Source organism: Polypterus senegalus, chromosome 6 (assembly GCF_016835505.1).
Source record: "Polypterus senegalus isolate Bchr_013 chromosome 6, ASM1683550v1, whole genome shotgun sequence".
NCBI classification, from domain to species: domain Eukaryota; kingdom Metazoa; phylum Chordata; class Cladistia; order Polypteriformes; family Polypteridae; genus Polypterus; species Polypterus senegalus.
In genome coordinates this window covers 48,358,687-48,376,746 of record NC_053159.1, presented here as the reverse complement: position 1 = coordinate 48,376,746, position 18,060 = coordinate 48,358,687, and the positions used below count along the sequence as shown (strand labels likewise).

General features: G+C 42.3%; 1 protein-coding gene across 2 annotated transcripts in view; it reads left to right on the top strand.

The window, feature by feature from the left end:
* pgap1 (post-GPI attachment to proteins inositol deacylase 1) overlaps window positions 1-18,060 on the top strand; it is a 348,101-nt gene that overhangs the window by 41,579 nt on the left and 288,462 nt on the right. For both annotated transcript variants that reach the window (XM_039755984.1, XM_039755983.1), the window contains exons 2-3: window positions 3,660-3,813; window positions 7,475-7,653. In XM_039755984.1, the coding sequence (XP_039611918.1) occupies window positions 3,660-3,813; window positions 7,475-7,653 (333 nt within the window). The remainder of the gene's footprint in view (window positions 1-3,659; window positions 3,814-7,474; window positions 7,654-18,060) is intronic.

Sequence of the window (18,060 nt, the reverse complement as noted above, 5' to 3'; positions counted from 1 at the left end):
TCACTATTCCAAGAGTTTCACCTTCTCCTGGATGGTAAGCATCTTTCTCCAGTGCTTAGTTTCATCGTCAGAAGGCTTAGAAGAAGCAGCACGTTTAGGAGCCATCGTGGGGCTTAGATGAAAGTTCTCAGAAATTGCAAACACAAGAGCAAAGTATGAGAGAAACGAACTTGCATGAGGCTGAGCCAATCAGTGGCCAGGATAGGAAGAGGCTAGGATAGCCAATCAGTGAATAGTACGCTCTGATTGGCTTGGTTTCACCACACCAGATTTTTTGGAAAATAGTTATTGCCCACACACAAGGAGTGGTTGAGCGGTTGCACCTGGCGTTGAAGGATTTGCGGGGGTGCTCGAATACATAGGCCTACAGTCCATACGTACAGTAATTTTAATTTTAATTGTAATACAGGGGTGTATAATTGACTCAAGCGTGCACTGTATCATTTTCACTGTCTCGATCAACTTTTTAAAGAATATATTTGAAAAAACCATGATAGAGTAAGGCCGCTAAGTGGCAAGGGACGACTGTAGACTGGCTAATGTGTAGACTAAGATCAAAAGGGTGCAGTAATATCATGAATTGTCTTGATTTCAGGTCTCGCTGGGTATCCACATGAAAAATGCCTATAATTAAGAATCTGTACCAGTTATTATTGTAGATATTAAGTCTGAGAATTCCTCAATAAAAGACACATTATATTTTGGAGGTCTGTAAATGGTCAATATGAGAGACTACAACACTCCTTAAATAACCATGACAAGATAATCTAAAGATCTGAAAGTACCAAAACTGGCATCTTTACAGTTTTAGCGGCCCCAGAAAATACTTGCTAAGCCTCTGCTTTTTTACCCGGTCAAACCCAATGAACAAAATTGTAATTCAGAGGTGTTGCTTCAATTAACACTGCTACACCATTGCAGCAGAGCCACATTTCACTCATTGTAAGAAAGTCTTATTTTCCAATCCTTGATAAGATCATTAATGTAGAACGTCTTACTGGTTAACACTCTAATAGGTAGTAAATTCACATTTAAAGTCTCCGAAGAGCACAGATAAATCGAGAGTGTTACTGCAGGTTGAAATGGTAATTAAGTGTTTATGCTACTTTGTCCAGATTTTTATTTAATCTATGGTCTGCTGTTATAGTTCTAGTACAGTGCACATCTACAGACAAAATGGTAATTAAGTTATGTGCATTTATACTGCTTTGTCATGGTTGTTTACTTATACTATGGTCCATTATTATAGTGTTAATACAATGCACATTTATAGGTGAACCCCTTACAGAATTGTCACATCCTAACACAGGATTATAGTGAACATTAAGTAAAACTATGTAGTGAAGAGAGACGGATTACCTTTGACATATTGTTGGAGAGGACCCGAGCACCAAACCTGTTGTGATGCAAGCTGTTATGTCTGTTTTTTTTTTTGTTTTTTTTATTTTAAAAAAAGCAGTCCCAAAGAGGAAGAGGTTCTAGTTGTTTGCTTAGGTTTGAATGGGTCCTAAGTAGGATGTTAAAATGACAGCAATACATTTGGTTGTCCAGAACGTGTAAGTAAAGTCGGGTAACTAAGGTATGAGCCATTATAGCAATATGATGAGCTGTTTACTTAGTCTAGTATAGGAGGCACAGGTGATATTACTTATTAGAAGCTTGAAGTACAGCGTGATTTACAGGAGTCAGATATCGCTAATTTAACTGGCAATAAGGGAAAAAAGGAACCAGTCATGGCCAAGTAACTAAGGCCGGGTGTATACTTCACACGATGCGACGCATGCTCCTGTGGACCCTCCTGCTACGCAAGTGTTTTACTGTTAATACTTGCGCATGTACTTTACGTAAATCTGGAGGAATCCAGCAGGTAGCAGTGCGAGATTTCATTATGTTGAGAACAGGTTGGCTTCTCTGTGCTGTGAATTGCCTGAAACATCCATTAAATTCTGATGACACCTTACTGCAATATCTCTGAAAAGAATGTTTTAATGATTAAATCCATCAATCCAGGGATGTGCCCATTCCAGCAAGCATTGGGCACGAGGTAGAAACGATGGATGGGGCCTCAGCTCATCACAAGGTGAATAGCACTCACATACACTGGCATCATTTTAGTAGCACCAAATCTGCATATCTTTTGAAGAAAACCAGAGCACAGTGTGGAAACTCAGCATGCAAACTCCAAGCAGGCAATACCAGCGACATGACTACCCGCGAGACTGCAGTGCCACCCTCATGTGTGTAATTATTAACAGTATTCATTATTTAAATGAAATTAACAATTTATCAGTAAAATGTAACCTACATACATAATGCATTTCATCATGAAATTGATATCAAGTATAAATCTAAAGATTATAAATTTGCAAAGAGTTGGAATATCATAAATTTAATTTGTTCTGTGTGATGATCTATTGCTGCTTGCCACTGCTGTCAGGTCCAAGAAGCTCGTAGTGATTAAAAACTGGGATGACGTTTATGACGGTCTGCTTTAACGATAAAGTAAACTACGAGGTTAAAGTGGACATTTCGAGATTAAAGCCGAAATTTCCACTTTAATCACAAAATACACGTTTTCACGATGTCCTTAATTTTTTTTCTCTGTGACTCAAATACAGCACTGTACATGATGTTGTTGTGAAGCTGCAAATAAGACGGCACAAAAGATGGTATGTGAGACTTTTAAAATGTATTGTGTCATTACGATCAGGAATGTGCGATGTTTGAATATAAAAGCACCACGAGTGCATTTGTATGTCGGCATTTTGCTTCACCACATCGAAACATTCATCAAACATCAAAGCACGCACATCGATCCCATAGGATCCGCATAGAGGCTTTCTGTCACATGTAGATAGTAAATGGAGACTCTGACATCACATTCCAACTTTTATCACACTGCGACCCCCCGACTTTTTTCTGGTACTGCAACTTGCGCACGCGTTGCATTAATTTCTGAGGACCTGCTCAGAGGATGCGTCAAATAACGCTGGGAAGGCTTGGCAGCCATGATGCGTGCGCATCCACATTCTTATTGTGAATTATAAACGAGCCCTAACAGGACTACCACATAAGTTAAAGGGATTTCTTCTTGCCATGAACTTGCCAGTAAAAGGGTGAAAGCATAAGCTTATCTTACAGGAGCATGTCTTAACACACTCCAGTATTGCCATTAGAATATTTTATTAAAAACGTGATTGTGAGTGACACATAAATTGGAATTAAAGGAGAATGCTATGAATAGACGTTAGAGGAGCTGGAGAGCATGAAAGAATCCAAATGAGTTAAGCAATACTTTGATCTGGGTTATTCTAGAAAACCAGTAACATATTCATTTAGTTGTTGAACCTAATACTGTGTTGTGGTTAATCCTTAAATTACAACTAATGTGCTTCAGTGAGTTGTTGGTTTGGATTACAGATGATAAGTAAATTTAGCAGTACTTTGCAAATAGAACATTTGACTTTATAATATGTTGGAATCAAAATAACTCATATAAGACAATTATTACCTTATTCTGCTGTCTTTATTTCTGGGATCTCGCCATGTAGGAATAAAACAAATACAAGCAGAATTAGTAATGCTTACTGTTCTCATGTATAATTTCTCTTTTAACAGTTTAAAGATATAAAGTAAAATGTATTTTTGTTTCTTTTTAGAGAATTAAGCTTTCAAAGAGAATCTTGTCAAGATTTCCTGGATATGGACTTTATTTATATGGTGAAGGATTATATGCAAAAGAGAATCGGAAAATGAAATTGTCTGGTGTACCAGTTCTTTTTTTGCCAGGAAATGCAGGCAGTTACAAGCAAGGTATGTGCTGTTGTTAGGGCCTCTGTTTGATCATCACCCTAATTTCTTGCATGGATTTTCTTCCTCTGTCATCAAGTTAATTAGCAGAATAGTAAGTTTCAGATTACTTCTTCAATAATTGTTTTTCAGTTGTCAGTAAAGCTTATTTGTTGTTATTAGTTGTATTAAAACACTGAGAAAGAAGCTTATTTTTCAATATTGTCTGGCCCCTTTGTGTTAGTAGTAGTAGTATCAAAATAAATGCCAACATAAAGTGTCCTTAAGTAGATGCTGATGGATAACAGTGAGCCACTACATAGAAAATCCAAAGCAACATGCATTTTTGCTTATCAGAATTAAAGGAATAAGGCTCATTCTGAGTTTCATATATGTGTATGCGTGTGTGTGAATATATATTATCCTTTTTGAGTACTGTTGAAAATCTTTGGGGAAATGACAATCTTGACTGTTTTAGAAGATAAACACAGAGCACATAAAGAGACTAATTTTTGAAATTATTGTTATTCTGTAGGATACTTATGATTAACGTGGTCTTAGACATTCTACTGTAAACTTTTTTTTTTTCTTTTTAGTAGAATGGTCAAATTAAAAAATAAAGTTTGCTATAGATTTTTATCCTTGTCAACTTGCTGAGCAACTGCAACAACTTTTTTTTTTCCCACCTCAAGGTTTCTAATGTTGGTTTAGATAATGGCATCGTATATTACCACGTCCTGAATAGATATGGCAAGTCTTTCTCGGGTGGCTATCTAAAAAATATTTCCCACCCTGTCACAAGACAACCACCAGTGTGGATTGTTGACACAAGGCAGGTAGGGTGCATGGATTCATTCTGTTCATGTTGAATTCAGACCCTACTGTCAATGTGCCACAGCAGAAACCGAGATTCATTGGACCAGGCTACTTTTTTTTTTTCAGTCTTCAGCTGTCCAGTTTTGGTGAGCCTGTGCTCACTGTGGCACCCAGCAGTCTGTTATTGGCTGACAGAAGTGGAACCTGATGTGTAACCACAGCTGTAGAGAGTGGTTATCTTAGTTGCCATAGCCTTTCTGTCATTATAAAGCAGTCTGGCCATTCTCCTCTGATGCCTTTAATCAGCAAGGCATTTCTGTCTTTAGAATTACCGCTCACTGAATGCTTTTTGTTTTTTGCACTGTTCTGAGTAAATCTAGAGCAGGGGTCTCCAACACGTCACTCGCAAGCTACTGATAGCTCGCAACCCCTTTCCAAGTAGCTTGCCAAAGGATTAATGAATCCTACATAAATTTGAAAGCTTGATTAGTCAAATTAGGGGTGGGTGATCTTTCCAAAAAAATCATATCAAGATCCACAAACTGAATTGCAATGTATCTTTTCAATGTAGCATACACTTTAATTGAATATCCAGACTCGCACTCATCTAGACCATCATAACATTTTATTTTAAATATCAAAGAAAGTTGAATTCAATTGTTCTCTCATTCGCTAGCTAAGCGGAGTTAAGGTACACGCTCTGAAGCTGGCAAATTAGTGAGGAAAGCCCCTCCCCCGGCCCGTTGCGTGGATCTTGGATTCACACAAATAAATCAGTACTGCAAGTGAACTACTGTATAATACATAGCAAAATGAGAGAAGTAACAAATGAACTGGAATGTTCAAGCAAATTATAGAAAAAACCCAATCTAAATCCGTTAAGTAGTTCTCTCGTGAAAAGCGAACTGACATACATACAGACAGACAGACATTGGATTTTACATGTTATATTTTAGTAAACATTCAAAATAATGTGCAATTAAAGCAAAGCCATATAACTATAAGAATCTTCACCAAGCAGCTCTGAAAATGTCTGCTTTGTTTGGGTCTACATACCTTTGTGAGTCTGCCTTTTCTGACATGAATGTCACAAAATCAAAGTTCAGAACAAGACTGACAGATGAAAATTTAAATGACTCCATAAGAGTGAACCTAAGTGGCTACATACACATACACCTGCCTCTCTTGTTTACTCCATGCAGTGCCAGTCATCTGACTAACTAATAAACACATCACACATGCACCTGGACATATGAATATTCTTGTGAAGTGAAACAGTGACATGTATTTGGAATTGCATTGTTTTGTTTTGACAGCATTCATGTTTTAATGCAATAGTGTGAGATACACTAGAAAATGCATACAGACATGCAAAATGCACTTGCAGGTGAACTAAATATTTTTAGTGATGTTTTAATGCAAAATGTGAGTTGTGAACACCAACATTTTGTAAATGTTCAGGCAAAACAAGCTTATTCAGTTTGTTTTTGGTTGAAATAAGCTATGAGAATAAACGCTGGAAAACATGAGTAGCTCTCGACCATTTTCATTTTGTAAAAGTAGCTCTCTCGGGGAAAGGTTGGATATCCCTGATCTAGAGACTGTTGTGCATGAAAATCCCAGGAGATTAAAGGGTACAATAATAGTCAAACCAGCCTATTTGGCACCAACAATCCTGTGACGGTCAAAATCACTGAGGTCACATTTTTTCCTCATTTTCCTGGTGTTAGGCATGAACATAAACTGCAGTTACTAATTTGTATCTGCTTGATTTATGCATTACATTGCTGCTACATTTTTTTGGTTGATTAAATAATTTCATATACAGCACAGGCCAAAAGTTTGGACACACCTCCTCATTCAATGTGTTTCTTTATTTTCATGACCATTTACAGCACTCCATCACTCTCATTCTTGGTCAAATAGCCCTTACACAGGGGTCATTGTCCTGTTGAAAAATAAATGATCATCCAACTAACCTGACTTCTGCACAACACAACTGCCGGTCCCAACCCCATTGATAAAGCAAGAAATTCCACTAAATAACCCTGATAAGGCACACCTGTGAAGTGAAAACCATTTCAGGTAACTACCTGTTGAAGCTCATCGAGAGAATGCCAAGAGAGAGTAAAAAAAGTAATCGGAGCAAAGAGTGGCTATTTTGAAGAAACTAGAATATAAAACATGTTTTCAGTTATTTCACCTTTTTTTGTTAAGTACATAACTCCACATGTGTTTATTCATAGTTTTGATGCCTTCAGTGAGAATCTACCAATGTAAATGGTCATGAAAATAAAAAAAAACACATTGAATGAGGAGGTGTGTCCAAACTTTTGGCCTGTACTGTATAAGCACTTGTATGGGTGTTCTTAAATGTTGTTCAGTGAATGTAGTTGGGTAACTGTTCTAAACTTAGCAATGTGTTCCTGATAAAATTCTTTCACCTCTGATAGGACAAATAAATCAAACTGTAGTAGGGCACGTTCAGTACAATTATTACTACAGTAATTTTTTCCCCTAGTGTTTCCTATTTACTCTTATCTGAATGTTTTTTTAAAACCCTTTTGTTATATAGAATGTTTGTCAATTTAAATAATTATAAAATCTTGAAATCCATAAATTTCATCAAATGAAAGAGGTTATAGTGTTGTTGTGAAACTAAATGTATACTGTATTAGAGGTCTGCTGTTAGCAGTGGAGATCAGTAAATGTGGTAAATTTGCAATGTTGTTTTTAATTTTTAGTCATGTGTGCATTATCCATAGAAGTAATACTATGTTAGTTAATTGGAAGCTTTACTTAAAGCAATTTCAGTGCACATTGTTTCTGTTTCTGCCAATCCCCCATACCCCTCCATTTCCTGCTTTAGCCCGTTCTCTTGGATCTGTGGCTCTTCGGAAAGCTGAGAAAAACATAGATGACAAGATACACTTGGATTTCTTTACTGTTGATTTTAAAGAAGAACTGGTTGCCTTGTATGGAGGCAGTCTGAAGAGGCAGACACACTTTGTTCACGAATGCATTAAAATTATACTGAAGTTGTACAAGGTGAGTAACTAGAGAAATTGTAATAGCTAAAAAACTTTCAGATTTGTTCAGTGGTTCAATTTGCAACCCAGCTCCTTCATTTTTTTTTTCTGTTCTAGTTTTGATTTTTTGGAAATGTTCTGAAACGTCAATGCTTTTATTCCATAAAAGTTTAGAAAGTATAATGTTTTGCAGGATGAGGTGAAAGACTTTTTTTGTGAGTGGCACAGGTTTCAAGTAGCTTTCATTTGGGAGTTGGCAAGAAAATACCTGGAGATATTTAATAGTCTGTCCTTGAAATACTTTCTCTAAATGTCTTTCCTTTGATTAGTCAAGACTGGACTTTGCTGTGTGTACTTCTCTCTTTAAAAGTGTATTCCTTCTGATGATGTGTCCAACACTGGTGTTTGCCATATTGTCTTGCAGTGTGGTACATCCAAGTGGTGGTGCTTTTTTAAAAAGAGATGCAGGACCTCAAAAAGTGATGTCATCATAAAGCTCATAGAGTTCATAATAATGAATTCATAGTACACTTTGAAATAAAAGCAAACTTCAAAAAATATTGGTACTTTTTCTATTTTTTATCATCCTTTTATTTAGGAAGCTGAACACAGCAAAACACAGTCAAATCAAGCAAATAAAATAACTTGGCACTTAACCCTTAGCACTAGAATCCCTGAAGCCTACGAAAAAACTCGTAATTCGGGCCACCTTAAATTCCTTCATACCTCTCCTCATCAGCATCTTTTTGTTTTGCAAATGTGTCGATCAGCACAAGAAGTAAGCAGCCTACTAAAACCACCCCACCCCCCAAGTCAATCACAAAATTCTCATAGTTTAAGTGTGTTTTATCTGGGTGTGAGGTGCCTGGAGTAGTATAGGGTAAATAATATAATGTTATTTGGAACGCATGCATTTCATGTGTATTCCGTGTTATCTGAATGATAACAGGAAAAGATCCCAGTCATCGCATGGACAAAGGCTAAGGTCATAAAGTTTATGGAGCCGTTTCTGGACAAAGGCAGAAGCGTAACAACAGTTGCATAAAGTGCAATAGGAGCTTCCACTTGCAGCTAAAGTCATTCGCGTACTGAAGTAGCATTGCACGTGTACTTTGTCTGCATGCCTGTGTCGATCAAACACAGGAAGCTCTGCATTTTACTTGTGACTTTATGCTGTAAGAAGATAAGTAAATAAATATAGGTAAATAGGTAAATAACATTCGATGTGGCTTTTATAAATAATATAAATGTTTTTTTATATAAAGACCATCACAAAACAGAACAAACATGATACCTTGGTAAGCTCTGTAAGCCCTGCTGTTAAAGGACATGCTTGTGGCAGATTCACTGGCAGGATGACGCCCGACCCATTGCTGCATCCAAACGGTGCCATCTTTCACCTTTACGCCAGTTGCAGCTGCATTCTTATATGTGACTGGACATTTCTTGCTGGGATGGCTTCTGATCTCTTTCTCTGATGTACAACCCTCATCCTCATCTGAGATCACCTCTGTTATAGCATGTCTGTTTGAAACTTGAAGTGTCAGATCGTTGGGGGGGAGTTGGGGGAGTGTGAACGTGACTGACGGAATAAAACTAAATAAAAAAAAAAATCCTAACTTTCACAAGTATTATAAATGTACACCGGTTGTTACAGTTTCAAATCAAATGCATGTTTTTATTATATAATAGTAATAAAAATAGCAGCTTACTACTCAAAATGGTAAATGTTGGAGGACTCGGATCGAACCCACAACCTCTTGATTATGAGACGGTGGTTGTTACCGCTACACCAACCAAGCAGACATATTTACTTTCTACACTGAGCCAACTTCTTTTTCTACGGTTATATTCTTGAATAAAAGTGCACTTGTTTTTTTTTTACTTGTACCTTTTTGTGAAAGTGTTAATTTGATATTCGGACATCAGTCTTCACACATTATACATTTCATGTCCACATTTTGTCAATTATTACTAAAACATGAAAAACATTTCTTTTTTAGTTGTGTATTCAGCAATTCCTGCCTCGCATTTCCTGTCATTTCACATTTACACAGATCGTTGTAGTCATGGAAAACATATGAAATGTATGTGTTCCAAATAACAATATATTGTTTACCCTATACAATTCCAGGCACCTCATGCCCAGATAAACACACTTGAGCTGGGAGAACTTTTTACCCGACTTGAGCTGTGTTGGTGAGGGGGGTGGATAAGATAGTGTGCTACTTTGCTGCTTGTACTGATCGACATATTTGCAAAACAAAAGACACCATTGGAGAGGTGCAAAGGAATTTAAGATGGCCTGGGATTACTAATTTTTTCGTGGACTTCAGAGATTCTACAGTAGTGTTAAAATGAACATTACATTCATAACATAAAAAGCAGATTTAACTCTTGTGACCTTGTTGCAGCGTGTTTTTTATATTTAGCATCAAGTGCTTCTGAGCTTATTCAGCCCTTTTGAAATTTTTCTATAAAATTAAGTGTAAGATTTAGAGATGTGAATCTTGTAGCCCAAAATAATTTGTAGAATTCAATAGTTCAATAATAATGAAATGTTAGAGTGAGTAGAATGCACAAATTTTGTAATGTACAGTCCGATTTGATGTGAGACAAATGGGGTTGAATGGCACACACAGCCTCCTCCTGCTACTTGAACACCTCTCTGGTTGGACCCCAGTAAGAGTTGCCCCCTTTTTACTTCCACTTTATTTCTACTGTCTAAAAAGACTTTCATTATTTCAGCTTAACCCCAGATTTCATCACAAATGTGTCTTTTGCTTTCTTATCATTTGCCCTAGACAAAAATTGAATATGACCTTTTTGTTTGTCATAAAATGACCCCATTTGGAGAAGATGGAATGGATTTTTGATATGATCAGCTATTAAAGACTTATTGAATAGCTAACATAAAAATCTTGATATTTTTCAACAGTTAAGTATTTAAAATTCTCAGTAATTATTGTGGTCAAAATAAACACCTGCAGTTGAAATTGCTCTGTTAAACAATTTGTTTCAGTTTCTTTTAAAGGGAAAATTCTGTCGATATCATGTTGTACAGAGGTTAAAAGGTGAAAATGTATAGTGAAAATGGCAAATTTTATTATTTATTTGTATTCTATAAATATTATAAAGATTTATAAATATAGTGTGTGTACGCACTTTTACATCCCCTTATGCAATCCCTCCTCGATCGCGGGGGTTGCGTTCCAGAACCCCTCGCGATAGGTGAAAATCCGCGAAGTAGAAACCATATGTTTGTATGGTTATTTTTATATATTTTAAGCCCTTAGAAACTCTCCCACACTGTTTTATAAATATTTTCCGCACAGTTATGCAGTAAACCCTTGTTTATAGCGGTTAATCCGCTCCAGACAGATTAATGAATTTCCACGAAATAGTATTCTTTATTTATAAATCTAATATTTTCGCAGTTAGAGCATAGAAAACCTGTTTACAACCTTCTAAATACGTTTTTTAACATTATTAGTGCCCTCTAGACATGAAATAACACTTTTTAGTCAAAAGTTTAAACTGTGCTCCATGACAAGACAGAGATAACAGTTCTTTCTTACAATTAAAAGAACGAAACCTATCTTCCTTTTCAAAGGAGTACAGTCAGGAGCAGAGAATGTCAGAGAGAAATGTAAACAATCAAAAATCAATAGGTCTGTTGGGCTTTTAAGTATACAAAGCACCTGCAATAAAGTGGCCGCAATGAAGGGATCAATGTGAAGGTAGTCTTTCAGCATTTTTTACAGGAGCGTCCGTATCTTCTAAGCAAACAGCCTCTATGCAAACAGCCCCTCTGCTCACACCCCCTCCGTCAAGAGCAGAGAATGTCAGTGAGAGTGAGAGAGACAGAGAAAAGCAAACAATCAAAAATCAATACGGGCTGTTAGAGCTTGGAAGTGTGCGAAACACCATATCGTATATCATTTTATTTTTTTTTATTTAATATGTAATATGTACTCTGATTGGGTAGCTTCTCGGCCATCTGCCAATAGCGTCCCTTGTATGAAATCAACTGGGCAAACAAACTGAGGGAGCATGTACCATAAATTAAAAGACCCATGATCTGCAGAAATCCGCGAACCAGCGGAAAAGCCGTGATATATATTTAGATACATTTAAAATCCACGATGGAGTGAAGCCGCGAAAGTCGAAGCGTGATATAGCGAGGGATCACTTTGTGTATGTATGTATGTGTATGTATGTATGTGTATATGTATGTATGTATATGTATGTATGTATATATATATATTGTAAACGCTGGCCCCGGCACAGACAGACGGACAGCATATTTTTGCCCAACACACTGTTTATTTACACACTATTTACAAGTTAGAAAAGTCTCGTGCACTCACAACCCCAGCGCCCTTGGCACTGATTCCCCCAAAGTCCAGGGCCCACAGTCTCTGTGCCTTTGTCCTGGCCGCCTCCCGTCCTCGCTCTCCAGCTCCGTCTGCTTCCTCCCGACTTCCACCACCCCTGACTGGAGGGAGGCGGCCCCTTAAATAAGGCTCCCGGATGAGCCCCAGGTGTTCCGTCTTTAGCCACGCCCAAGCGTGGCGGAAGTGTCGGCTGTCTTCCTGGCAGCTCTCCGGGTGCCACACAAAGTCTTCCCCCCGGCACTTCCTGGTGTGGCGGAAGTGCGGGCTCCCGGGATATTAGGCACCGGCGCCGCCTGGCGGTGGCCACGGGTCCCTACAGGGCTGGGCTTCAAAGCCCTGTACCCGAGGCCCCTGCCTAACCAGGACGGGCGCCCCACTCTGTCTGGAGGAGGCACTCGCCCTCCTCCGGTCCTCAAGCGTCCGGCGGGCTCCCGCCCGACCGGCAACCCGCGGGATAAACCGGCATCGGCGCCGCCTGGCGGTGACCACGGGCCCCTACAGGGAAGGGCTTCCATGCCCTCAACCCATGGCCCCCAACAGAACCAGGACGGACGCCCCTCGCGGTCTGGAGGAGGCACAAGCCCTGGGCCACAGTGCCCCACCGCTAGCGAGGACACGTGGGTCCGAACGGCACAACCCGAAAGGGCAGCACGTCCCCAGCGAGGGTCCTACTATGTCCCCAGGGTCCAACACGGCACCCTGGGACATCTGTCTTCGGCACCCTCGCCCGCGAAACGTCCCCTGTGGTCTGCGCCGCTCTACGCCCGCTGTTTCCCCAGCGGGTCACTGTAAACCTCCCGGCGTGGAGCACTCCAGCGGAGCGCCCCGCTCCAGGAGGGCAGGTCCCTGTCGACGTCGGCCTCAGCGCTCGTCGGGGCTTCGGGCCTGTAAAATAAAGGAACAGAGGGCCAGAAGCACAGCCAGGACACTCACCCCGAGCGCCCCGTCGGTCTCCGTATCGACCGTGCTCCTGCCCCCCTCCGACAGCCTCCAACTTGCCTGCTGAAGTCCTCCGCCGCAGGTTCCATGCCCGTCCGCTCGTCGGCCTCGGCACCGCTCTCGCAGGCAGCTCGCCCAGCCGCCCAGGGGATCTCCTCTGTCCATCCAGAGGACGGCCCTTCTCCGGACGCGCGCAGCGCGCGTCCTCTCCTATCGGAGGAACCGGCATTCACCCGCCGGTTCCTCCTTTTCTTCAGACGCGCTGACGGTCTGGGTCTGAGCACAGCAAAAGCTCAAATCCAGCCCCGTCTGCGTCCAGGCAGAGCAACAGGAGACAGCTGCAGGCTTGAAGCGCAGGGCGCTAGGACCCAGGGCACTCAGCAGCCCGATCCTACCAGCCCTTGCGTGTTGAGCTCCTCGCCTCGCTAGCTGTCTGCACGCCGCATCCGCTGTTGGGAGGTCGCCTACTCGGAGCCGGTCGTCCCGTAATCGGTCACGGCCATGTTCGGCGAACCCCCCCACTTGCTCTACGGGAACGGCAACACTCACCACTCCCGCCGTGTTCTGCCTGCCTCCGGTTCCAGCGCGCGCCCGATCCTCCGTCTCACTCGGTGTCTTTCTCGGCCGCGACCGCCATCTCCATCAGCTGCTCAGACTGGCGAGAACACGTAGCAGCTCCTCTAAGGGCGGCTTGGCGGGCGAAGGACTCCTCCGGCGCGCGCCGAGCCGCTGGTGGAGAGAGAGACAGGCGTCGGTGGGCTTACCTGTCCATCGGCTCCACGCGCGCCTGCCTCCTCTGGGCCACTCCCTCTGGCCCAATCGGGTCTCGGTTTGGCCGCGAGACTGGCATTCCTTGGGCCGCCTCTATCCAATCATCGGCGGGCACGCAAGACACACCGGCCAATCCGTGCCTGTCAGCGGCGGGACATCCGGCCCGCGGCCATCTTGCCTTCCCTGCTCCGAGTGCGGAGACGTGCCTCTTCGCCGCGTTGTGGCTGCGGCGATTCCTTGAGCCGCAGCGGCTCCGTTTCCGCAGCCTTCTTTGCTGCCGCCGTCGCGCGCTGCCGACAGCCCGTGGCCGGCGTGCTCCTGCCACGGGCGCGGATCCGGTTCGTCCCTCCCTGTAAGAATAGAGGTAAGACCGACCCCGAAGGGCCGATGATTGCAGGGCAGGGCACTTACCTCCGGATCCCGTCATGCGAGGCCCCGCCCGGTGTGGCCTTCTGTGCTGCCACGCCGGCCTGGCTGTCCGTCTCGACAGCGCGACTGGAGCCCGCTGCGCCCGGCGATGTCGGGTTCTCCTCCGCACTTAGGGAAAGCCATTCCGCTGTCCGGAGGCAGTTTCTGCGGCGAAACGCTCCAGCGGTGCGTAACGCGGGCGCTCCAGCGGCCAGTGTGTGGGTCGCTGCTGCGCGGGCGTTCACAGAATATTTTGTTTGAACTCAGGTCCCGCCTTGAACCAGGCGGAGTATCCTGCCGGCTACGCCACTGTGAAGGCTGGCCCCGGCACAGACAGACGGACAGTATATTTTTGCCCAACACACTGTTTATTTACACACTATTTACAAGTTAGAAAAGTCTCGTGCACTCACAACCCCAGCGCCCTTGGCACTGATTCCCCCAAAGTCCAGGGCCCACAGTCTCTGTGCCTTTGTCCTGGCCGCCTCCCGTCCTCGCTCTCCAGCTCCGTCTGCTTCCTCCCGACTTCCACCACCCCTGACTGGAGGGAGGCGGCCCCTTAAATAAGGCTCCCGGATGAGCCCCAGGTGTTCCGTCTTTAGCCACGCCCAAGCGTGGCGGAAGTGTCGGCTGTCTTCCTGGCAGCTCTCCGGGTGCCACACAAAGTCTTCCCCCCGGCACTTCCTGGTGTGGCGGAAGTGCGGGCTCCGGGATAATTAGGCACGGGCGCCGCCTGGCGGTGGCCACGGGTCCCTACAGGGCTGGGCTTCAAAGCCCTGTACCCGAGGCCCCTGCCTAACCAGGACGGACGCCCCACTCTGTCTGGAGGAGGCACTCGCCCTCCTCCGGTCCTCCAAGGCGTCCCGGCCGGGCTCCCGCCCGACTGGCAACGCGCGGGATAAACCGGCATCGGGGCGCCGCCTGGCGGTGACCACGGGCCCCTACAGGGAAGGGCTTCCATGCCCTCAACCCATGGCCCCAACAGAACCAGGACGGGCCCCTCGCGGTCTGGAGGAGGCACAAGCCCTCCTCCACGTCCTCCTGCGCCCCGGCGGGCTCCAGCCCGCCGGGGCTAATATATATATATATATATATATATATATATATATATATATATATATATATATATATATATATATAGTAACAAAGGTGCTATATAGGCGCCTGACCCGACATGGAGGCACGTATAAAAAAAAAAAAGTACAAATACTTTTATTTTTCTTCAGCTGTGGGACACGTCTTCCCTGTGCCACACAGACCAAACACAGTCCCAAAGCACCAACACTAAATCACAACACAACACACTCTTCTTCCTCTACCACCACTCCTCCACAAGCGTAGTCCTCCTCCTCCTGACCCTGGCTCCTCAAGTGGTGGTGGCTGGCCCTTTTTATAACCCACCCGGAAGTGTTCCAGGTGCTTGACCACCTGGTCCTAATTGTACCTCCGGGTGGGGCTGAAGATTCGTCCAGCCTGGCTGCTGAGTCCATGCAGCTACCCCTAGCGGCCATCTGAGCCCCCAGCCAGGCTGTGGAGGACTCCATCTCCCATGGAGCTCTGCGGGTGGTTGGGGAATCACCGTCAGCCATGGAGGCTGCCACCAAGCATCCCGGGGGAGGTACTGGAGTGCCCATGGTGGCTCCCCTGGAACATAAGCAGCAGGGGCGTCCCTGCGGGGCATGAGACCCAGCTGTCCTTCACTAATTATATATATATATATATATATATATATATATATATATATATATATATATATATATATATATATATATTGTAGATGGATAGATTTAAATTCTACATAAACAAAGTTCCATTTCTTCCAGATAATTTCAATAAGACATATTGATCTGTTGTGTCCATTTAGCAGATATGTGATTTTAATTCAGTATTGTTTCAGCTAATAATGACAACTTTTAATAAGGCTGTTTATTTTTAATTAGTTCTAGATAATTTTTTTTTAAATCTGAAATTGTATTAATGTATATTCTGTTAGACCCTACTGGAAATAACTGCAACGTTTTGTAGAAATAGGTGTGGCAGGGTTTTTGTGTGCTTTTTTTTCCTTTTTTCTTTCATTTCTTTAAACAGACCGACAAATTCAATTTCATGAACACCCATAAAGTGGCAATAAATTCAGAAGGCTTAGCAAAGGTTGATATGTTTTCTTTAGAATTAAGTTAATGAGTCCTCATCAGGTTCTGAAAAGAATTTAGAAGAGATCCTCATAAAGAAAATTATGACAATTTGAGATAATCTAGAACATTGCTTTCCCAGTTCATAAGTATAGGACATTACCAAAACATGACCTTGTAATTAAACAATGTGTTTCTGACAAAAAGAAGGTCAAGACTACATATGAAGCATGTTCTATATCTGTCAATGATTTTATTTTTTCTTTATGTATCTTCTGTTTGACCAGAGCTCAGTTTCTTTTTTTTTCTTTCTAATCCCATCTTTTTTCCCCACTTGAAAGGCCTCTGTTCAGTTAAGGAAACCTATTAAAGTTTCAGTTGATCAGAGAATTCAGACTTCAGCAAATTCTTTTTCTCTACACTTTTAATTTGCTACTATTTTCTTCTTCCTAATCTGTTAAATTCATTATTCTGTTTCTTTGTTTCTTTCTTCCATCATGATAGTCTTCTTTGTAGCTGTTACTTCAGTTTCTGTGGTTTTGTGACTTCAAATAAAAAGGGGGCACAAAGATTAGTTGTAGTCTTAGAAATATAGATAAAGTTAGCTAAGTTGAGTAATTATTGACTTCTGGGAAAGCTTATAAATAATGAAACCTATGTTTCTTTACCTTTTTCTCTGATTCCGGATTCCTGCCATTTTAATTTAATTAATTTACTGAGCAACACTTATTTAAGAAACATAACAATATATGAGGGGGAGTCAAGTTAAAGTTAAAAAATGGGATTTGTTAGAAAATGGAATGAACCTTCACAAAACTGATAATGCCATTTCTCAATGTAGTCTCCATCCTTATCAATGCACTTGCGCCACCTGTCTTGAAGTGCCTGGATTCCAGCAGAATTAAAGATTTTGTCTTGTCCTCGCAACCATTCATGCACCGAAGTTATTGTCAAACCCTGCATTCCAAGGGTACTGTAGTCACTAGTTCAAGTTACTGTGACTTTCTGGAGACCAATGTGAAGCCTGCTATTCGATCCAAGTGGTGGGGACTGCTGTCTCCCTTTTGCTGAAAGACAATGCCCGCCCACATACTGCTAAGAACACCAAGACTTGTCTGGAGAAACTGAAGTTTGAGGTATTGCCACATCCTCCTTATTTGCCAGATTTGGCACAGTGTGATTTTTTTTTTTTTTTTTTTACCTTTTTGGACCACTAAAAAAACTTCTGGGTGGTGGTCGATTCAAGACAGATGACGATGTGAACAAAGTGGTTCACGAGTAGTTGCAAGGACAAGACAAAACCTTTTATTCTGCTGGGGCCTCATGTATAACGCCGTGCGTAGAACTCGCACTTTAACATGGCGTAAGCACAAAAACCGAAATGTGTTTACCAACTTCCACGTTCTTCCGCTACATAAATCCCGATCAGCGTGAAAACTAACGCTCGTGCACGCGCATTATGTAACGCCCCAAATCCTCCCAGAATTACGCCTATTTGAATATGCAAATCAATGTAAATCGCCCTTAAGCGCAGACTTCTGTGAAAAGACAATGGGAAAAGCAGTTCAGCGAATACCAAGTGGAGGCAAATGAAAAACATACTATTTGTTCAAATAAACCGTGGTATAATCAACAAAAGGAAGTTGATCGAGTGACATAGCGTGTTGGAGAAACTTGAAAGCTCACATTCACAAATCGCACAGTGCCGGAAATAAAAAAGAAGTCACATATCAAAGTCGCCGTGAAAAGCCGAGTTGTAAGCCCACTGTCCGAGTGTCA